This window comes from Hevea brasiliensis, chromosome 11, assembly GCF_030052815.1.
Source record: "Hevea brasiliensis isolate MT/VB/25A 57/8 chromosome 11, ASM3005281v1, whole genome shotgun sequence".
Taxonomy (NCBI): domain Eukaryota; kingdom Viridiplantae; phylum Streptophyta; class Magnoliopsida; order Malpighiales; family Euphorbiaceae; genus Hevea; species Hevea brasiliensis.
In genome coordinates, this window is record NC_079503.1 from 9419790 (window position 1) to 9443773 (window position 23984).

The 23984-nt window shown below is 38.5% G+C and overlaps 1 protein-coding gene across 1 annotated transcript; it reads left to right on the top strand.

The window, feature by feature from the left end:
• The first annotated feature begins 1459 nt into the window (after positions 1–1459).
• LOC110658021 (17.3 kDa class II heat shock protein-like) lies at positions 1460–2186 on the top strand. Its single transcript, XM_021815470.2, has one exon. The coding sequence runs from the start codon at positions 1543–1545 to the stop codon at positions 2014–2016; it is 474 nt and encodes a 157-aa protein (XP_021671162.2). The 5' UTR covers positions 1460–1542; the 3' UTR covers positions 2017–2186.
• The last annotated feature ends 21798 nt before the right edge of the window (positions 2187–23984 follow it).

Sequence of the window (23984 nt, forward strand, 5' to 3'; positions counted from 1 at the left end):
CATGCAAAGACAAGAAAAAAGCACCAAAACATTGTGCACATCTTATCTAATTATAACATTACAGTCCCTCAACTTAAAAATATAACATAAAACTCTATTAACTTTTAAATTTATACAGTTAAATCCCTCTAATCTCTAATTACTGATTTTTCAGTTAGACGCTGACCTGAATAGTTCCAGTATGGAGCTTAGTCCGTATTTTTCTTTTCTCTCTCAAACGATATATAAATTGAATCATTCTCCTCTCTGAAGACAGAATAATTTTTTATATGTAGAGAGAATAATTTTACAATTTGCATAAGAGAAGAGAGAGAAATATTGACTAAGCACCACGTGGGAGCTGTTCACATCAGTTTCTAACTGGAAAATTAATAATTAAAAGTTAAAGAGATTTTACTATACAAAATTTAAAAGTTTTTGGAGTTTTATGTTACATTTTAAAGTTAAAGGACTGTAGTGTTTCAACCATATAAGTTCAGGGACAATTATTGAAATTTATCCCAAGTAACGGCCGTTACCATTATGTAATGGCGTAATGGCAATTACAACTGCAACTCCCTATTTGCCTATAAATAATGGTCTCACAAGTAACGACACCTTTCGATACCTGTAAATAATGGCCGTTACGTTACATAACAGCCGTTATTTGAAACCATGGGCATGTTAGTGTTTGCATTGCTAGACATTCTTCTTGTAAGCCACTTCATCGGCCTTCTGCTCAAGATTGTCAAGTTTGCAAGAGGGATTATAAGAAAGGAGGGATCTTCACTTTCGGTTATGTCAAATCGAGCCAAAGTTTAATTTTTGTACCAAATAATTTTCTTCATATATAGGTTTTTTTTTTTCCCTTGAATTTAAGATTTTATATTATGTATTTTTTCTGCTATTTTAAGTTTTTAATTGATTTATTATGAATTTAAAATATAAATATAAATATATAATATATATATTTAATAAATAAATTTCACTAATATATTTAAATTTATAATAGTGGTGAGTGTATATAAGAAAAATTCAGTTTATATGTCGGTGTGTTCGGGTGTTTTGGATGTAGTGGAATGGGTCTGCAAACACGAACACCTGGGAGTCGTGGATTACCAGGGCTTTTCTTAGCTCTTTATCTCCATGTGGGAGTTCAGTTTGGAAGTTTCTTAATGGGCTACAGGAGTGAACCCAGCCCATTCTAAGGCAATTCTCATAACCCATGCATATGGATTGGCTTACTTGGATCTGGAACTACAAAGATTATTATAAAAACAATGTCGGAAACAGTTACCATTAGCCGGGTAATGAATCCTTCTTAATTCTTCCATAGCCTTCTAGACTCGTAATGGAACCTCCTGGAAGCTTTCCTCATTCTCCACTTTCCTCCAGAAACTTCCTTTTGAAACCCACTCCCCCATGGCCACTATATAAATACTCCGACGCTCGTGGCCCCCCCCCCCCCCCCCCCATCGCCAAGTACGAAATACGTCTGCTAAAGAAGAAAAGGAAGCTTCTATTCCGTGCTTGTGATAAAATCGTCGATTGAAGAAAAAAGAAATGGATATTAGGTTGTTGGGTCTCGAATCACCCCTCCTTTCCACCATCCAGCATCATCTGATGGACACGACCGATGAAGCCGAAAAGTCATTCAACGCGCCGACTCGAACTTATGTAAGGGACGCGAAGGCCATGGCTTCAACTCCGGCTGACGTCAAAGAGTATCCCAACTCCTATGTGTTTATCATCGACATGCCAGGGTTGAAATCTGGGGACATCAAGGTCCATGTGGAGGATGACAATATACTGCTGATCAGCGGAGAGAGGAAGCGTGAAGAGGAGAAGGAAGGTGCTAAGTATGTGAGGATGGAAAGAAGGGTCGGCAAGTTTATGAGGAAGTTTGTGCTGCCTGAAAATGCTAATGCTGATGCCATTTCGGCGGCCTGCCAGGATGGGGTTTTGACTGTCACTGTGGAGAAGTTGCCACCGCCGGAGCCCAAGAAGCCCAAGACCATTGAGGTTAAGATTGCTTGAGGAGTATTATTGTGTACCATCTATGGTTGGGGTACTGCAAATAAAGTAGGTTCTGTTATAGCTTGGTGTGGACTACGACTATAAGCAGTGTGTTTGGCTATGTTTTTTTTTTTTTTTTTGGGTTGCTGATGTGTATCTGAGATGTTATAAAAGTTGCTATTAAAATTAAATCTTCTTTGCTTTTGTCCCTATTTCTTATGCACGAAATTAAGAATAATCCCACTAACTAATGCCATTCATCAAAATTGAATCCCAGAAATGTAAACACTTAGCAGGTGCAATGATCTCCGGCCGCATACAAGTTACAGAGATTGTCATTGCAATTTCCATAAGAGGTATAAAAACAGGAAAATCCAGCTTATTAACTACTAATAATAGATCATTAACAAGAATGAAATACGTATAGAGTAAATGTTTGCAAGTTCAGATTAATCCTAACGAAATGCTTATATTGGAAAATGTTCATCCTGGATACAGAGAACCTTCTCTCTGTTTCAAAATTTTCAATCTATGGGGAAAAAAAAGGGTGGGTCGAGGAACAGGTATAATTTACTTTAATTCTTCGAAGTTACTGGACCAGTTTTGTTCTGTGGGTTCTCCTCTGCAAAATTAGCCTAGAGTACCATATTTTCAATGCTCCACTGTTGACTGCAGGCATCAAAAATTTTTTTCTGTTCACATGGCTGTATCTTTCAAAACGACGTTTCTGAGTTGAAATAGTTCTAGGAGTGTTTCTAATTCCATTTTGTTCTTCTGAATAATTAATGCTGCTGGTCTTGACAAAAAGAGCAATGAGGAACCCCTCTTCGTCCTCAATTGGATCTGTTCGAAGTAAATGCTTAGCTGCAAGATAAGAAACAAGCAATTGTTAACGATTATTTCCATATATAGATATACACACGCACACACACATAATGCAAGTCCACATTGTGTTATGCATTTAATCACATTACAAATTCTACTCCATTATACAATCATATAATAATCTCCCATGCTGCTCTGTACCAAATCATCATTAATTTAGAATTTAGCACTTCAGCCCCTGAAAACTGGAAGACCACGACGATGCCACTGAGGAAAGGGAGTGACCAGCTGAAAGCCGTGGGATGTTGCAAGAGGTAGGACTGACACGATGACATCTTCATTTTCAATTTGGTTGACAGAACATGTGCTGTAAACAACTCTTTCAACTGCAGGGAATGCAACAGATTATTTAATTAATGCCTGTTGAAAGTATGTAAACAACTCCTTCAACTGCAGGGACTGCGACAGATTATTTAATTAATGCCTCTTGGAAGTATGTAAATAACAGATACACTTACATAACCATCACTCACTTAAACATCCTAGCCCTCAGGTGATGGCATATTCTAGTGGCAAGCAGTTTGTAAAGTCTGATGGATAGACGACTAGAAAGAAATACATGGTTAAAGCACTAAACATAGAAAGATAACATACAAGATAATGCATGGGCCAGAGCTTTCTTTTGAAAGGCTGAAAGTTTGTTCAGTCTTTCTGTGTCGGTAACATCAGTGGCATGGGATGGAAGTAAATGGTCTAATCGCTGAGCAGTGGTCCCCGAACCAGAACAAGAAGGATCTAAAGCACATAAGAGGTCCAGCAGTGCACATAAGGGTTCTGCACAGTTATCGGCGGTTTCAAATTAGACCGAAAAACCGTATAAGCAAAAAATCAAATTTATGTATAGATTTTTTATTTTTTTTAAATGTATTATATCTTTCAATATAATTATATATATATATATATATATAATTATGAACTAAATGCAATCTAATATTATATTTCATCTTTTTATATTTTTCTAATAATTTTGTTATAAATACATTAAATGATCTTGTAATTCTTAACTATAATTGTACTATTTTGTATATGCATATATATACACACTCAATTTATAATTATATTTGTATCTTATAGTTAAATATTATAAAATTATTAAATAACTAAAAAGTATATTATACGATAAACTTGTATTACTATATTATATAATATGCTTAATTCTAAATTATATATGTACCTTATAGTTAAATATTATATAATTTAAAAAAAGCTAAAAGATATATTATATAATATATTATGTATTAATAATTTTTCAAAACTTAAATGTTAATTCAAGTATGACTTTTTATGGAAACCGTTGTATAAAATTATTTTAAAAATAAAAAACCGTATTGAACCTGAACCGAAAAATCGAATAACTAAACTAGAACTGTAGCAAAATTTAAGTTTGGTTCTGATTCCTAGACAAACCTCAACCGAAACCAAAACTGCACATCATTAGTGTTCATATTAGGCTAGATATACCTATTTATTGGATTCAGATAATTAGCATAAATAAAAATTAACCCAATGTGACTACAGCAACCAGAAATGCAAAATACATCATTTATACAACATACTGAAGAACTATTCAGGGCTTTGCAGTGTAATAAACAGTGATTAATCATCAGTGTATTCTACTCAGTATCATATCCCTCACCAGTTTTGGGCTTTCCAAACAAATTTATTCAGTTCTATAAAATCAATTAGTCCCATGCTTAAATTACTTGCTATTCTCATGATTGTGAGCAAAAGAAAAGTGAAAAGGAATTGTTTATTGAGATGACAAAATAGACATGCTGAATGCTGAAAGGCTAAGTGATAGGTTAAATTATCACATTCAACAGCTGCCGAGGCATTTAAACATTGTTACAGATACACTTTGGAGAAAGAAGGATCTTTTGGATTTAATGTCACGACCCAACCTATGGGACGGACCGGCACTAGGACATGGGCCAGCCTAAAGCCCTCGAGGCCCGTAGTAAGCCTAACTATTCACTAACCCAACTTTAAGGCCCATTTGGGCCCAATATCAAGAAATCAATCGGACAGCGTCCGGTCATAAAATAGACCTACCAACGAGGAGTTTTTGACTCACCCGACCTGTAAACACAGTAAATACTCAATTGGGGAGCTCAGCTCACCCTCCACATACTCATCAACATAAAAATAAATGGGAGCTCAGCTCCCTCATCCAGTCCATCGAACATACATATCATTATATGTTTACAGGTCCAACATGATAATAATATTACAGACCAAAATCAAATAAATACTTCTAACACATGCAGAAATTCTAGGAGTTAATAAAATTACACAAACATTGATAAACCACCTGCGAGGGAAAAAAGCAGGTTAACCTCAAAAATATCTTCCTGTGCCCTGGAAAAATATTGAACAGGAGTGAGCGTTCGACTCAGAGAGTAAAATATCAATTTTAACCATAATCTCTATAACTATCTAAAACTAATGCACCCTGTAGAGTGAAATGCAACATCAACAACATTTTCACATCATAACATCAAAAAGGTAATTTGGAGCACTCACACACCCTGTAGTATCAATCATAATATATGGGAGCTGATCCCTTATACAGCTCTCTTAAATCCAACCTGGTGCCAGCGAAGAACTCAAGCCGGATTTTCGCTTAATAAACCAAATCGGGGGTCCCAGCGAAGAATTCAAGCCGTGACTAGCTCCCGAAGGATCGGGTCCCAGCGAAGAACTCAAGCCGTGACTACCCGTCCTATCCATAGTCCACACCACATCACACGCACGCCAACGCACGCACACTGCTCCAAATTACCACAACAACATCCATGACACTTTCACAGTTATCAATGCAACATAAATCGTGCCTAGAGTTTAACTACATAAATATATGCATATAAGTGATGCATGGGCATACTTGAACATATAATAATAGTGAAATTACAATTAAAATTAATATTTTACTCACAGACTTGACAACGGTCACTGTGGCGGCTGGGCGGAGGAAGAAGGCTGTCCTGGCTCGCCTGACAATTACATTACAATTATTTAATACAAATGACTCAATACAAATCAAGAAAAGACCAAGTACGTCCTAAGTCGTGCCGAAAATCCGGCAGAGTCTCCCCTATACCTAGGACCTACCCAACCTGCAAAAAGTCTCAAATCACACTTCTATATTCGCAACTCATATATCCACAGTTCAATCACATCACACAGCCCCTCCTGGGCCCATCAAATCAGTCATTCATCACAGTATATAAAATTGCAATTTAGTCCTTATGACTGATCATTTTTGCAAAAACTGCCCAAATAAGCTCTAAAAATTCTAAAACTTTGCCCCGCGGTCCTTAGCAATATTACTAGGCTATTGCAAAAAGAATAATAATTTTCTAAGCTACCACGAATATTTTATGGATTTTTAATCCTATTTAAGCACTAGAAAATTGCGAAAAAGCAAGGTTCGGGTTTACTTTTGCCGATGCGGACTTTCCGGAACGCGCTCGGGACGTCTGATAATTGGGGGGGGGGTAGCCAAAACCTTGGTCCAATTCGGAGACTTTTCCGGTAACGGGTCTGTCTGGCCGGAGATTCACAGACCCGGTCAACTGTCGAATTTCCGCGACTTGAGGATACCTACACGAAGCCCACAACACGGGGGTTAGTACATAAATTTTTCAGAATTTTCTAAGCTCATTTAATGCTCGAAAAAACACTGTGAAGTTCTGTGAGACCCACCGAAAAACGGTGTCGAAAAAATTTGAAATTTATGTCGCCGCGAAGCTCTCGACGAGTGGAGCGCTCTGGTACTCTCGGTTTTCTCATGGGATTCACGGTTTGTGAGAAATCTAGCCCAAAAGTCAAAATGGGCTAAAATTTCCCGGGCAAAAATTGGATAAACCGCTCAATGGATTTCGGTGTTCTTGGTATCTATGGAAAGCTCTCGACGAGTATATGATTTTAGACATAAGACCCGGTCCAATTTGTGGCCGGATCGGCCAGATTTTGGCTGGGAAGTCGAAACGTCGCGCGCGTGTTGCGCATCCTTTCTGAGGCCATTTTCCGGCGTTCCAGGCGGTGGCCGGCCGTGGGGGAGGACCGAGGTGGGGCGCCGGCGAGGTGGGAAGGCAGGGGAGGCGGCGGCGCGGTAAGGGGAGCAGGGAGGAGAGAGAAAAGAGAGAGAGAAGGGAGAGGGGTCAGACGCGCGCGGGAGGAAGAAGGAAGAAAAAGAAAAGGCCGGTCCGATTCGACCGGTACGATCCGGTCCGGTTCGATTCGGCCGGTCCGATTCAGGATACAAAATTTTGAATTTTTTACTCTGCCTCGGGACCGAAAATTCCGAAAAAATTTCAGAAAACTCAGAAAAATACGTAGACTCCAAATATATTTTTAGTTTTGCCACGTGGTCTTTAAATAAATTTTTAAAAATCATCAAAGTTTATATTTTCGGAAAATCGAACCTGATTTTTAAAATCCGAAAAATTTAAAAAAAAATCCTAAAATTTAAATAAAATTAAAATACCAAAAATGCTCATAAAATAATAAAATTTAAAATTTTGGGGTGTTACATTCTTCCCCCCTTACAGAAAATTCATCCTCGAATTTTACACAAGGCAGAATAAAGCACATGCTTATACATTGAACAGATAAGGGTGCTTGCTACGCATGTCCCATTCTGACTCTCAGGTGCACTCTTCCACTGACTGACTCCTCCATAAAACCTTAACCATAGAGATCTGTTTTGATCTCAGCTGTCTCACTTGGTAGTCCACTATGGCTACAGGTTGCTCCTCCAACGTCAAGTTCTCTTTTAGCTCTATTACATCCGGCTGTAGTACATGAGAAGGATCTGGAATGTATTTCCTGAGCATGGAGATGTGAAATACGGGATGAACGTGAGAAAGGTTGGGTGGTAGCTCCAACCGGTAGGCAACTGCTCCAACTCGATCCGTAACCTCAAAAGGTCCGATATACCGAGGTGCCAACTTGCCCTTCTTTCCAAATCTCATGACTCCCTTCATTGGAGAAACCTTCAGGAATACATAGTCGCCTACTGCAAACTCTACATCCCTCCGTCTGGGGTCTGCATAACTTTTCTCGCCTCAAAGTCAAGTTTTCAATCGTTCCCTGATTAAAGGAACAACCTCTGAAGTGTATTGCACTAGGTCTACATCATGCACCTTCGCTTCTCCCATTTCCGTCCAACACAGAGGAGACCTACACTTTCTTCCATATAGTGCCTCATAAGGTGCCATCCCTATGCTGGAATGGTAACTGTTATTGTAGGCAAACTCCACCAAAGCTAGCTGATCATCCCATTGGCCTCCAAAATCCAAGACACTCATGCGAAGCATGTCTTCCAGTGTTTGGATTTTCCTTTCGGACTGTCCGTTTGTCTGAGAGTGGAAAGCCGTACTGAAGTTCAACTGTGTGCCAAGTGCCTCCTGTAACTTTCTCCAAAACTGAGAAGTGAACTGGGGCCCTCTGTCAGATATTATGGAAGCTGGAACTCCATGCAATCTGACTATTTCTCGAATGTGGAGTCGGGCGTACTGAGCCACAGAATATGTAGTCTTCACAGGCAAGAAGTGAGTTGATTTGGTTAAGCGGTCTACAATTACCCATATGGAATCATATCCTCGCGTGGTACGAGGCAACCCAGTCACAAAATCCATAGTGATCATTTCCCACTTCCATTCTGGGATAGGGAGCTCTTGCAGCTTCCCTGACGGTCTCTGGTGTTCAAACTTCACCTTCTGACAAGTCAAGCACTTGGACACAAAGTCTGCTGGGAGGATCTTTCCATCCACTACTACTGGGCTACCCGAAAAAACCATATCTACATCTATGTTATCACTAAGTGGGGTAGCTACCGACAAAGGACATTCTAAGGTTGTAGGGTTTCTACCCAACCTCATGGCAAACACAGGGGAGACAAATGAGTGCGTAGCACCCGGATCTATTAAAACACGAGCCTCATAGGAATGTACTGTAAGAATACCGCCACAACCGCATTTGAAGCTTGAGAATCCTTGTGGGTCAGAGTGAAAACCCGAGATTGACCCCTACCCCGAGTGGCGTAATCCTCGACATCGACTTCTACCTCTGACCGCCTCCAAATCCACGCCCCTTGTCCTCGGCCTCATGGCTACTAAACCGATCGCCGCCATGCCGAAGCACCGGATACAACTGGCGAGGAACATTTGCAACAGAACCCTGTGACCCCATCTGTGGCTCACTGAACACAGGACATTCCCTAGCAAAGTGACCTAGTTGGCCACACCTGAAGCATACTCCTGAACCCATCAAACAAGGTCCTGAATGTCCTCTTCCACACTGTGCACAAGGTGCTAAGGAAGATCTGAACTGCACTCTAATCGCTGCATTCGAATCGTGACCACTGCTGGATCCATATGCAAGTCTGAACCCTCGGGGTTTGTGTCTAAAACCACTCTTCTTGTTCCTACTTCTTCCTCTGAAATTACTCTGGCCACCACTATTTGGAGCACCCATATGGGGAACACCTAAAGAACCCTCTGCTCTGTTTTTCTTTGCTCTTCCGCTGTCATCCGCAGCATAGCTAATCTCTATCTGTCTAGCTCGATCAACTACCACGTCAAACGACTGATCCGACATCATGGCCAGGTTTGCATACCTCCTGTCCAGCCCCTTTAGGAACCTCTTCACCTTCATAGTTTCTGTAGCTACTGCTGTAGGGGCATATCTGCTCAATTCCGTAAATTGCAGAGCATATTCATTTACTGCACTGCCATTCTATCTTAAGGCCTCAAAGGCCCACCGCTCGATCTCTGAAGCTTTCTGGCACAAACCGATTGATGAACAGTTCCACAAACTGAGTCCACGACAAACCCTCCATCCGAGGTAATATGTAGTCATTCATCCATTGTCTAGGCATAGGCCCCATGACATGCTGCATACCTCCTATCACCAATCGCACTGCTCTCGCCGTCATAGGAATCTAAAAACTGATATGCATCGTCTGACACATCATAAGTACCAGGCACCAACTTCTTGAAATTGATGATCTGTTTGTAAGGTTCCCCTCTTGGTGCGGTGGACTGCTGCTGCTGTGGAGGGTAGACCATATATTGTGCCATCATATCGATGGTTATCTGCAACCCAGCTAGAGTAGCTGCCATTGGGTCCATGGGACCCTGTGCCATAAAAGACTGCTCTCAGATCGTGGCACCGCTCTTCTACTTGAGCAGCCTCTAGGCCTCCTACCCCGCCTCCTGGCAACGCCTCATCTGTGCCGACACCTCGTCAGCACATCCGTTCTCGTGCGATGGCGCCTCTCCGCTTACGCATTTTCCTGAAATTCAGCAGCATTAGCCCACAAAATTCAAAACTGCACATCACATAGCTCTATAGACTCATGTTTACACACAATATATGAAGCAGAAACTATAAGCAAAGATGACAATGCAAGACGAATATGGACCCTATTTTTCTGCATGTGACTCCTAGTAGACTCTTCCCAACACTTTAGATGAACATTCCCTAAGAATCTGGAGCCTAAGCTCTGATACCACATTTGTCACGACCCAACCTATGGGCCGGACTCAAGACTAGGACTGGGCCGCCTAAAGCCCCGAGGCCCGTAGTAAGCCTAACTATTCACTAACCCAACTCTAAGGCCCATTTGGGCCCAATATCAAGAAATCAACCGGACAGAGTCCGGCCATAAAATGGACCTACCAACGGGGAGTTTTTGACTCACCCGACCTGTAAACACAGTAAATACTCAACTGGGGAGCTCAGCTCACCCTCCACATACTCATCAACATAAAAATAAATGGGAGCTCAGCTCCCTCATCCAGTCCATCGAACATACATATTATTATATGTTTACAGGTCCAACATGATAATAATATTACAGACCAAAATCAAATAAATACTTCTAACACATGCGGAAATTCTAGGAGTTAATAATATTACACAAACATTGATAAACCACCTACGAGGGAAGAAAGCAGGTTAACCTCAAAAATATCCTCCTGTGGCCTAGAAAAATATTGAACAGGAGTGAGCGTTCGACTCAGAGAGTAAAATATCAATTTTAACCATAATCTCTATAACTATCTAAAACTAATGCACCCTGTAGAGTGAAATGCAACATCAACAATATTTTCACATCACAACATCAAAAAGGTAATTTGGAGCACTCACACACCCTGTAGTATCAATCATAATATATGGGAGCTGATCCCCTATACAGCTCTCTTAAATCCAACTCGTGCCGAAGAACTCAAGCCTGACTTTCGCTTAATAAACCAAATCGGGGTTCCAAATAAGAACTCAAGCCGTGACTACCCCAAGGATCGGGTCCAATGAAGAACTCAAGCCGTGACTACCCGTCCTATCCATAGTCCACACCACATCACACGCACACCAACGCACGCACACTGCTCCAAATTACTACAACAACATCCATGGCACTTTAACAGTTATCAATGCAACATAAATCGTGCCTAGAGTTTAACTACATAAATATATGCATATAAGTGATGCATGGGCATACTTGAACATATAATAATAGTGAAATTACAATTAAAATTAATATTTTACTCAAAGACTTGACAACGGTCACTGTGGCGGCTGGGCGGAGGAAGAAGGCTGTCCCGGCTCACCTGACAATTACATTACAATTATTTAATACAAATGACTCAATACAAATCAAGAAAAGACCAAGTACGTCCTAAGTCGTGCCGAAAATCCGGCAGAGTCTCCCCTATACCTAGGACCTACCCAACCTGCAAAAAGGCTCAAATCACACTTCTATATTCGCAACTCATATATCCACAGTTCAATCACATCACACAGCCCCTCCTGGGCCCATCAAATCAGTCATTCATCACAGTATGTAAAATTACAATTTAGTCCTTATAATTGATCATTTTTGCAAAAACTGCCCAAATAAGCTCTAAAAATTCTAAAACTTTGCCCCGCGGTCCTTAGCAATATTACTAGGCTATTGCAAAAAGAATCATAATTTTCTAAGCTACCACAAATATTTTTTGGATTTTTAATCCTATTTAAGCATTAGAAAATTACGAAAAAGTAAGGTTCGGGTTTACCTTTGCCGATTCCGACTTCGGGAATGCGCTCGGGACGTCTGACAATGGGGGGGTAGCCAAAACCTTGGTCCAATTCGGAGACTTTTCTGGTAACGGGTCTGTCTGGCCGGAGATTCACAGATCCGGTCAACTGTCGAATTTCCGCGACTTGAGGATACCTACATGAAGCCCACAACACGGGGTTAGTACATAAATTTTTCAGAATTTTCTAAGCTCATTTAATGCTCGGAAAAATACTGCGAAGTTCCGTGGGACCCACCGAAAAACGGTATCGGAAAAATTCGAAATTTATGTCGCCGCGAAGCTCTCGACGAGTGGAGCGCTTTGGTACTCTCGGTTTTCTCGTGGGATTCACGGTTTGTGAGAAATCTAGCCCGAAAGTCAAAATGGGCTAAAATTTCTCGAGTAAAAATTGGACAAACCGCTCGATGGATTTCGGTGTTCTTGGTGTCTATGGAAAGCTCTCGACGAGTAGATGATTTTAGACACAAGACCCGGTCCAATTGGTGGCCAAATCGGCCGGATTTTGGCCGGGAAGTCAAAACGTCGCGCGCGCGCTGCGCATCCTTTCTGAGGCCGTTTTCCGGCGTTCCAGGCGGTGGCCGGCCGGGGGGGAGGACCGAGGTGGGGCGCCGGCGAGGTGGGAAGGCAGGGGAGGCGGCGGCGTGGCAAGGGGAGGAGGGAGGAGAGAGAAAAGAGAGAGAAGGAGAGGGGCCGGGACAAGGCGGAGGAAGAAGGAAGAAAAAGAAAAGGCCGGTCCGATTCGGCCGGTCCGATCCGATTCGGCCGATTCGGCCGGTCTGATTCAGGATACAAAATTTTGAATTTTTTTCTCTGCCTCAGGTCCGAAAACGAGGTCCAAAAATTTCGAAAAAATTCTAGAAAACTCAGAAAAATACGTAGACTCCAAATATATTTTTAGTTTGCCACGTGGTCTTTAAATAAATTTTTAAAAATCATCAAAGTTTATATTTTCGAAAAATCGAACTCGATTTTTAAAATCCGAAAAATCTCAAAAAAAATTCCTAAAATTTAAATAAAATTAAAATACCAAAAATACTCATAAAATAATAAAATTTAAAATTTTGGGGTGTTACATTTAAGTTCAAGAAATCACCATGTAGAACTTCGATGTCTAGAAGTCAGGTTAAGGCAATCGGTATAGAAATATCAAATAGCACTTCTGACCATATTTCTTACCCCTGTAAGAAAGCAATCTCAAGCAAAAGGGTAAAAGGCATTTTTATATTGCAAGAACTGTTAACAAGCTAAAAGACTCTACCCATCAAACATTTGAGATAATAAAATGAATGACATTGAACAAGCTAGAAAACTATAAACAGGATACTAGTGGCATCAGAGAGTCTGGCAAGGTCTTCTAGATGCTTAATTCTGTCCTTATTCAACTCATATGCTTATTAATATGTTAATTTTTTAATAATATTTTCGTAACTAATTTTTTTTAGTAATAATTTTATAATAATGTGAAGGATATTTTTGTTCTTATAATTATAAAAAATAGCAATAATCATAAAATTTAAAAAATATATATTTTTTAGAATTAAACCTTTAAATTACATATTATCATTTACTATTAATAAAATTATTTATGAATTAGGATTTTTATCTATGTAAGTTTTTTTTTTATTCTATCTCTAAATACTATTATATTTGCATAATTAAATAAGATTAAAAGACAATAAAAAACATTTATGTCAATTATTAATTTTAATAATAAATTTATTAAAAACAATTAACTCATCAATTGGCAAAAATAATTTTTTTTAATTTATTATCAATTTTAGCTATTCTTTTTAGTTTTATTAATATATTCAATAATTTTAATATTTTTATTAATTTTAACAAACTTTATGTTGATAAAAAAATAATAAATGAATAATATATCTAATATTATTATCTAAATTTTTAATTTTTTCCTCACTTTCTTTCTACTTATACTATTAATTCACATCTTTCCTATCATTTTATTTCAAATTTAAGACAAAAAAAATCAAATATTTTAAAAAAATGAAACAAATAATAAACCAAAATAAATGTAATTATAATTTTTAAAATGTTATATAAATTAATTAAAATAACATTTTTTATCAATTTGAGAATAATTGCTAAAATTGATATAAAAATAAAAAATGGGCAAATATTAATAATGTATGCAAATATTTAGATTGTTTTTGTCAATTAAGTAATCCAATTATGTTAATTGTTAAAATTGAAACTAATGTCAAAATTTGAGGTTAAATTCATAAAATTAAAAATTTTGGCTAAAATTGAAGAAATTTATAAAGGTTTAGATTTTTAAGTCATTTAGCCATTAAATAATAATATAAAATTTATTTAAATAGATAAAAATTTGAAATTAATAAGCATTTAAATTTAATATTATGATTTTTTATTATATTTTAATATAAAATTAAAATTTATTTTTATTTTAAACAGTTAATTATCCAAATAAAATCTAAATGATTTTTATAAATTGTATTTTTTTAAAAAATTTAATATATTTATAACTTATAATATTTAATTGATGTAAAGAACAAAATTAATTTGAAAATAGTATTAATTAATAAAAAAATTATAAGCACTTTTTTAATTTTATTTAAAATTTCAGTTGATTTTCTTAAAATTGTAAAATTAGTGTTAGTTTTATTCTATTTACCTAAATTAGTCAAAATTGAAATTCAAGTATAATAATTTCATTAAAGTTTTAAAAATTATATTTTAATTTATTATATTGAACTGTAGTTTGATATTATAAAATTATTTATTTTTATTCTTAATAAAATTAAATAAATAAAACTTGTTTACATATAAAAATAAATTTTAAGTTAAAAATAAATTCTAAATTTGATTAAAACTATATTTTTATCAATAGAAATAATTAAAAAAAGACTATAATTTTATAACCAATAATATGATTCATCATCTTAAATTCGATTAAAAATTCAAATTTTATATTTCAATATGTAAATAATGCTAAATTTTTATTTAATTAAATATATATTTATTAATTTTATTAAAATAAATTAAATAGTTTTTAATGAATTAATAATACTTATAGAATTATAATTATAGAACTACTATATTAAGAATTATAATATATTTTTAGTATAAGTAGAATTATCATTAAAACAATATTAAAATTTTAATTTATATTAATTATTTTAATATTGAAAAATGAAATTATTAGGTATTTGGTGACAATTATTTCATTGCTAAAAGTTATTAGTGATAATATAAAATTTTGTAAAATTGACATCATAAAGGATTTAGCGATAAAGGTACTAATAGCTAAAATTATTAGCTATGTATATTTTTGTCGCTAAATAGTATCAGCGACGAATTTATATGATTAGCCATGCATTATTGTTTTTAATATGTATTATTAGAGATAAATTATTTATCTATTGCTATAAATATATTTTTTTTATATAATAGATAGAATAATTGTCACGACCCAAATTATGGGTCGGACCAACACTAGGACTTCGATCAGCATAAGGCTCCCAAACACCATAATAAATCTAACTATTCTAGCTTAACCATTAAGCCTATACTCTAAATCCTAATTCAAGAAAGTAACCGGACAGAGTCCTGCCATAACCTGGACTATCTAACGAGGAGTTCTTGACTCACCCAACCTGTAATTACAAAATATATCCATTTGAGGAGCTCAGCTTACCCTCATAATACTCAACACAACAATTTAATTAAATGGGAGCTCAGCTCCCTCATTCAAGACAAATACCCATTCCATATATCCATACACACATAATTATTAGGTTTACAATTTTAAAAATAAATAAACTATTACAGTCCCAAACCAATTAAAATACTTCTAACATATGCGGAGTTCTAGATTTGCAATTAATACTATATAATATTGATATTTGCTGCTAATAGACCTGCGAGGAAGGAAGCAGGTTAATTACAAAATGAATTCTCCTATACTCAACTCAACTAAACATTTATCCCAAAAATTTGGGGTCGGCTATATGGATTTGCTTTCTCCACTCTAAACGATTTTGGGTTAAATCCTCAGAAATGTGTAATGCTTCTAGGTCATGTTGTACTACTCTCCTCCAAGTCAATTTAGGTCTACCCCTTTTTTTCTTTCTATCCTCTAACCTAATGTGCTCTACTTATCTAACTGAAGCCTCCATATGTCTACGCTTCACATGACCAAACCACCTCAATCTCCCTTCTCTCAACTTATCTTTAATTGGCACCACTCCTACCTTTTCTCTAATACTCTCATAACAAACTTTATCTAGTCTAGTATGGCCACTCATCCACCTTAACATTCTCATCTCTGCAACTCTTATCTTAGAGGCATAAGACTCTTTCAGTGCCCAACACTCACTATCATATAACATAGCCGGTCGTATGGCTGTACAGTAAAATTTTTCTTTCAACTTATTGGGAATCTTACGATCACATAAAACTCCCATTGCACTTCTCCACTTCAACCATCCGGCTTTATTCCTATGACTAACATTGTAACACCCTCCCGGTAACTACTCCGTACATCCTACTGTTCCGGTGACCGGTGTCGGTCCGGACAGCTAGAATGTCCGGAAAAATATTTAAATTAAAGTGAGGAACCATAATTAACTCAAATATTGATAAGAAAAATTTATTAAAAATTTTAGAAATAAAATACAAACAAGTTAAACGAGCCGGTGCCCTAGCGATGGGTAACCAGAGGGAAGTTGCGGTTCTTGCAACGATGAGCCCTAGACCTGGGGAAAAATTCATAAAATAATTTTTGGGACTCCAGAGAAGGGTTATTGAGGTTCCTATGGCATTAGAATGCCAAGAAAATACCTAGAAAAATTTTTCAATCGATACAGACAATTTTGACCCGTTAAGCCAAACGGAAGGCATTTTGGTCATTTCGCCTTCAGAGGTGATTTTTGGCCGACTTGTCCAGTTAAGTAAATAATTAATATGACATAAAATATGAAGAAACATTACTAAAAATTTAATTGAAATTGAGTAGTGATGAAAAGAAAAGAAAAATCAAAATAAAGCAATTTGTGACATCATAATGATGTCATTTATAAATTACCAACCAATCACAAGCTAATAAGCTTTCTTAAATACTTAAAAAAGACAAAACAAAGGCTAAAATAATTAAAAATCCAGCAGCCATCATCCTCCCCAATTGCAGCCGAAATCAAGCCTTGCCCTAAACATCCATTTTCTTCATTTTCAAGCTTGAAAAACCTCTCAAACCTCACCCCAAAACCCTAAGTCATCTACACTAAAATTTATCTACACACCCTAAGGAAGCTTTAGGCAGCCAAAAGAGGAAGAAAGAAAGGAGTTTGGGTGGCTGAAAATTCTGCCACTTAAAGGTTAGTGCTATACTTTCACTCTCACTCCTTTAATCCTTGCTAGAGTATCATTTTAAGTTAAGAAATTATAAGAATTTGAAGTAAATCATATTTGTTAGAGTATCTTCAATTTTCGGAAGCCCTAAGGAAGGATGAGTTTGATTGTTGTAATGAATTTAGAGTGGCTAGAAATGATGTTTAAGGTATGAATATGCATGGATGTTGAACTAGTGTGCTAATTGAGGTTTATGGGTAAATTGAATTGGACATTAGGGTTTTGAGAAGTAAAAATTGACTTGGCTTATGAAACTGTTAAAGAACACTCTAATGGTCAATTAGTGACCATTTGAGGTATGTTGACCATAAATTGGACTGAAAAATGGCATGGCAAAGTGGAATGGTAGGCTGCCTAAAGACAGCAGAATGGTGACTGAGATTCTAGTCCAATTACACAGCCATAACTTTGGCTGTGTTGGTCCAATTGGTGTTTGACCAATTGGACATGAAACTAGGCTTATAATGGCACATTTTTGCTGAAGAAACCATGCCCAAAAGACCAAAGCAAGAGGACCAAAACTTGGCCCCAATCCGGATACCCTGCAACTGATTCTGCAAAATGACCAAATGAACAGTAACTGTTCATTTGGCCATAACTCACTGTAGATTTGGTCAATTGACCTGAAATTTTTACAGCAACAAGTTAAGACATAGAAAAACAACTTTCATGAAGAAACCTACCCCAAATTATGGCCAGAACCAATTCAAAAATGCAATCATAGTTACTGTTCATGTTACTGTAGATATGGTCAATTCTGCAAATTGGCAATCCGGCCAGCTGTGGTTTTTGAGCCATATCTGGAGCTACAAAACTCCAAATGGAGTGATTCAAAAAAGGAAATTCAACTAGACAAAATAAGGAACAACTTTCATGTTTGTCATTTCTTCAAATTCCCACTGCAACAGTATTTAATGGAATAGTAAACATATGCTTCAAAAACTGAAATTTTCTGCCCTCTTGGTTTTAAATTAGAAATGGTAATGGTGACCAATTCCAACAAGTTTTAAAGGCAAAATGTGGTATGTTGGGAGTGCCAAAACCAATGTACCTAATTTCTACCTAAAAGTCAACATATTAGTTGACCAAAGAGGTGAATAGTGACACCGAAATTTGAAATTCAAAGATTGAAGAATTTAAAAGTTTCAAATGCCCTAGTATACCTAACAAGATTGGTTTGGATAGTTTGGCATGCCAATAGGGTTCAGTTAGCAGTACTGCACATGGCAACATGCCATTCCGTGATTCTATGGCTTTTAGCCATTCTGACCTTGTATTGAGATTTGGCATTGTGCCTGATGTATTTACAGCTTGTTAGCTGTTCTGTCGCACACCGGGAGATGCATATGTGACCGATGGTGTGACGGCCCGAGGTACTAGGTACCCAGTGCCAGTTTACCCGTTTATCCAGTCCAGTCGTCTAGTGTAGGTTACTTGGGCAACCAAATGAATGAAAGTGAACAAAGTTAATGAAATGATGGATATACCAATACCGAACAAACAAATCATACACATTCTATACATATTTATTTTCTGCTATTTTCTTTTATTATATTATTGCACCACTAAGCATTATTGCTTAGCGCATTGCTTTTGCCACGTGTAGGTACTGGAGATACAGATAGTGAGCCCAGTAGACCGCATACTGGGTGAATCCATCCTGCAGTTCTGCACAGTGTCCGTGTCACCTCAACTTCTGCAGTGCATTGGTAGGACACTAGGTGTCATTTTGGCATTCTGTAATAAATTTTGATTTTCTCATATGTAATTAAACTTGTGTAATGTATATTAATGTTCATGTAAATTATGAAAATTTTATTTGTGAATGGAAAAGTAAATGTTTATTTGTGATTTATACTTGATTATCACATGTGATGGATGTTTGAGAAATGAAAAGGTTGTTGAGAACTGAAATTGAGAAATATTGTTGAGATTTTGGATATTGGAGTTTGAAATGATGGAATACAAATATTGGAAGTGTTTTTAACAGGTTCCGAAGAACTGTTTTCTCCATTTTTAGCCGGTACTCCGCCGGATTTTCTTTAAAATCTTCGGAACCTCAAATAAATAATACTTTTGATAAATGGCTAAAATAAATTATATTTCATAAATTATATTCACAAGCATGGTATAAATTAATTAAGGTATATTAGAATGTGCCGGTACACCGTGTGGCATTACTTTCTCTGCATATCATACACGGGTAAGGGGTGTCACATTTAGTGGTATCAGAGCACGGTTTAGGCGTTTCTGGGCCTAGATTGAGTCCATACCATGCATTGCATTTGTAAGAGTCGAGGTGACACTAATGCAGATCTGTTTGTCTTTCTTATTTTGAATAGGATATGGATCCTTCATCTCGAGAGCAATGAGGAGGAAGTGGAGAGTCATGCTCCACTGCGCAGCAATGAGACTAGGGTAGGGGAGAACCTACTCCACCAGCTCAAGCAGAGCACCTTTCGGCCACCTCCACAGGCCATGTTCCAACAAATGGCCGACTTCTTTAGACAAATGGCCGGAGTAATGCCAGCACCCCCACCACCACCAGCTCCACAGCAGAAATCACACCTGGAAAGGCTAAGAAAGTTTGGAGCAGTGGACTTTTTCGGTAAGAGAGAAGATGACTCTGTTGCAGCCGAGAATTGGTTGAACAGAACGGGCAGAGTCTTAAAACAACTTCACTGCACCTCAGAGCAAAATCTAGAAGCTGCAGTATCCTTGTTGCAAGATGATGCCTACGAATGGTGGGACACTGTGTGTCTGAAGTGCAAATGTAAGTCAGAATTTGGGACTTCTTTCTCTCCGAGTTCAAGAAGAAATATGTGGGTACTGTATACCTGGAAGAGAGAAGAAGAGAGTTCATTAACCTGAGGCAGAGACAGCTATCAGTGGCCGAGTATGAGAAGGAATTTGTCCGATTAAGCCGCTACGGAAGGGAGATAGTCCCTAATGAAGTTGAAAGGTGCAAGAGATTTGAAGAGGGACTAAATGATAACATCAAGATCCAGCTCACTGCCTTGGGAATCACAGAATTTAGCAAGTTAGTGGAAGCTGCAATAAGGGTTGAAAAAGTAAGAATAAGTGAGCAGACCAGAAGGGAGAGACAAAGAAGAGAGGCCCGGTCGCCTAGCTCATCTCCCGCACTGGAAGAAGTTCAGAGGTCCACCGCATGCAGTTCAGGTCAGCCCACATGGTCGTGGTCGGTCTCGGGGCCCAGTGCCACGCTCACCCCTAGGAGAGGTCAGTCCACACCATCAGTGGGCAACTCTCCAGGGATGGGGTTCAGGGGACAAGCCCCAACATCTTCTGCATGTCCACACTGTCTGAAATGGCACAAGGGGGAGTGTTGGAGAGTGACTGGTGCCTGCTTGAGATGTGGGTCAACAGAGCATCAGTTGAAGAACTGTCCACACAGAACTACTACAGCTGCTCCAACACAAGCGTAAAAGACCGCTCCGCACTACGAGAGGTAGAAAATCCGCAGATCGACGCAGGTGGGACCATCACAGAGGCTCGCATCCGAGCCGCAGAGAGGCGGATAATGTACCACCCGCGAAATTATGCCCTGAGAGCTCAGGAGGAGCAAGATGCCTCGGACGTCATCAGGGGTACGTTCTCCCTCTACACTACACCTGTGCATGCATTGGTGGATCCAGGATCCACTCATTCCTACATTTGCATCAACTTACCCGTAGAAAGGGGAATACTAATAGGGGAGAGTGACCAAGACATTCTGGTCACTAATCCATTGGGCCACAGTGTAGTGGTGAACAAGGTATACAAGGGTTGCCCGTTAAGGATTCAGGGGTATGAATTCTTGGTAGACCTGATTGAGTTGCCCTTCCACGAGTTTGACGTGATTTTGGGAATGGACTGGTTGTCACGTCATCAGGCAATAGTTGATTGCAAATTGAAGAGAATTTCTCTGAAAACTCCTGAGGGTAATGAGATTACAGTTGTGGGTGAAAGGACAGATTTCTTGTCCAATGTCATCTCAGCCACAGTTGTAAGAAGAATGATGAGAAAAGGCTGTGAAGCCTACCTAGCACATGTGGTGGATACTAGGCAGGCTAAGCCAAACCTGAGTAATATACCCACAGTGAGAGACTTCCCAGAGGTATTTCCTGAAGAATTGCCTGGTTTGCCACCAGAAAGGGAAGTTGAATTTGCTATTGAGACACTACCGGGTACAGCACCTATTTCCATTGCTCCTTGTAGGATGGCACCCACTGAATTGAGGGAGTTGAAAACTGAGTTGCTTGATAAGGGGTTCATACGCCCCAGTGTGTCACCATGGGGAGCTCCAGTGCTGTTTGTGAAAAAGAAGGATGAGACTTTGAGGCTATGCATCGATTACCGGCAGTTGAATAAAGTGACTGTGAAGAATAAATATCCGTTGCCTAGAATTGATGATCTGTTTGATCAGTTGAAGGGAACAGGAGTATTTTCTAAGATTGATCTCAGATCAGGGTATCATCAGTTGAGGGTGAAGGATGTAGATGTACCCAAGACTGCATTCAGGACCCGATACGGGCATTATGAGTTTCTGGTGATGCCCTTTGGCCTAACAAATGCACCAGCGGCATTTATAGACCTTATGAACCGTATCTTCCATCCATACCTAGATCGGTTCGTAGTGGTCTTTATTAATGATATTTTGGTGTATTCTAAGACCAGGGAAGAACATGATGAGCATTTGAGGATTGTTCTGCAAACCCTGAGAGAGAAGGAACTATATGCTAAGTTGTCCAAGTGTGACTTTTGGCTGAATGAGATTGCATTCCTTGGACACATAGTGTCAGCTGATGGGATTAGGGTGGATCCCAAGAAAATAGAAGCAGTGATGGAATGGAAGCCTCCCAAAAATACAACTGAGGTTAGAAGCTTCTTGGGGCTAGCTGGGTATTACAGAAGATTTGTGAAGGGATTTTCCTTAATAGCTGCTCCAATGACCAAGCTATTACACAAGAATGTCAGATTTGACTGGAATGACAAGTGTCAGACCAGTTTTGAGAAGTTGAAGGCTATGTTGACAGAGGCACCGCAGCACACACCAAGATCGTGAAAGGACTTTGTGGTCTATAGTGATGCTTCTCATAATGGGTTACGGTGTGTACTGATGCAAGAGGGGAAGGTGGTCACTTATGCTTCCAGACAGCTAAGGCCATATGAACAGAACTACCCTACCCATGATCTAGAGCTTGCAGCAATTATCTTCGCACTGAAGATATGGAGGCATTACTTGTATGGTGAAAAGTGCTACATTTACACAGACCACAAGAGTCTCAAATATTTGCCAACCCAGAAGGAGCTCAACTTTAGACAGAGGCGATGGATTGAATTCTTGAAGGACTGTGATTGTGTAATTGACTACCATCCTGGGAAGGCAAATGTAGTTGCTGATGCTTTGAGCAGAAAGTCCATCACAGCTTTGAGATCATTGAATGCCCGTCTCACTTTGATTCAAGATGGAGCTATTTTGGCTGAGTTGCAAGTGAGGCCAAACCTGCTACAGCAGATTTTAGATGGGCAGAAGGTAGATGAGAAGCTAATGGCTATTATGAGCAAAATCCCAGAGGCAAAAGCAGCTGACTATGAGGTGAAAGCAGATGGGTGTCTGCACTACAAAGGAAGACTGTGTACGGATAATGGGGAATTGAAAGCCAGATTCTAAAAGAGGCACACACTAGTGTATATGCTATGCACCTGTGAAGTACAAAGATGTATCATGATCCAAGCTCCAATATTGGTGGCCTGGTATGAAGAAGGACATAGCTGACTATGTGACTAAATGCTTGACATGTCAGCAAGTCAAGGCAGAACATCAAGTTCCATCAGGTTTACTACAGCCTATACGCATACCTGAATGGAAATGGGATCGGGTCACCATGGATTTTGTAAGTGGTCTACCTCTCACCCGGAGAAACATGATGCAAAGATGGGTGATAATGGGTGATTGACGGTCAAGACACTTTCTCGCCGATTAGACTGACTACTCACTGGAAAAGTTAGCAGAATTGTATATCAGTGAGATAGTTAGACTGCATGGAATTCCACTTTCTTTCATATCTGATCGAGACCCAAGGTTCACATCGAGATTTTGGAAGAAGTTGCATGAGTCCTTGGGTACACAACTCCACTTCAAGATGCCTTTCCATCCTCGCACGGATGGGCAATCAGAAAGAGTAATCAATGTAAACAATTGAACCAATTGAATTAATACAAATATTGAACTGAAATGATAACAATAACATGAAATATATGTCAGGTCCTTGAGGATATGCTGAGGAGTTGTGTCATTGAATTTGAGGGAAGTTGGGATAGATACCTCCCACTGGCAGAATTTGCATACAACAATAGCTACCAAGCTAGCATCCAAATGGCCCCATATGAAGCACTGTATGGGAGAAAATGTAGAACTCTAGTGTGCTGGATTGAATTGGGCGAAGACAAACTGGTAGGGCCAGACCTGGTGAAACAGGCTAAGGAGAAGGTAAAATCAATCAAAGCCAACTTAAAGGTTGCCTCGCATGCATGTAAATCTTATGCCGACCTGAAGAGAAAAGAAATAGAATATGTGGTTGGCGACAAAGTGTTCCTCAAGGTGTCACCATGGAAGAAGGTATT

Coding starts and splice junctions, on each gene's coding strand:
- LOC110658021 (XM_021815470.2), top strand. CDS start 1,543: ATGGATATTAGGTTGTTGGGTCTCGAATCACCCCTCCTTTCCACCATC.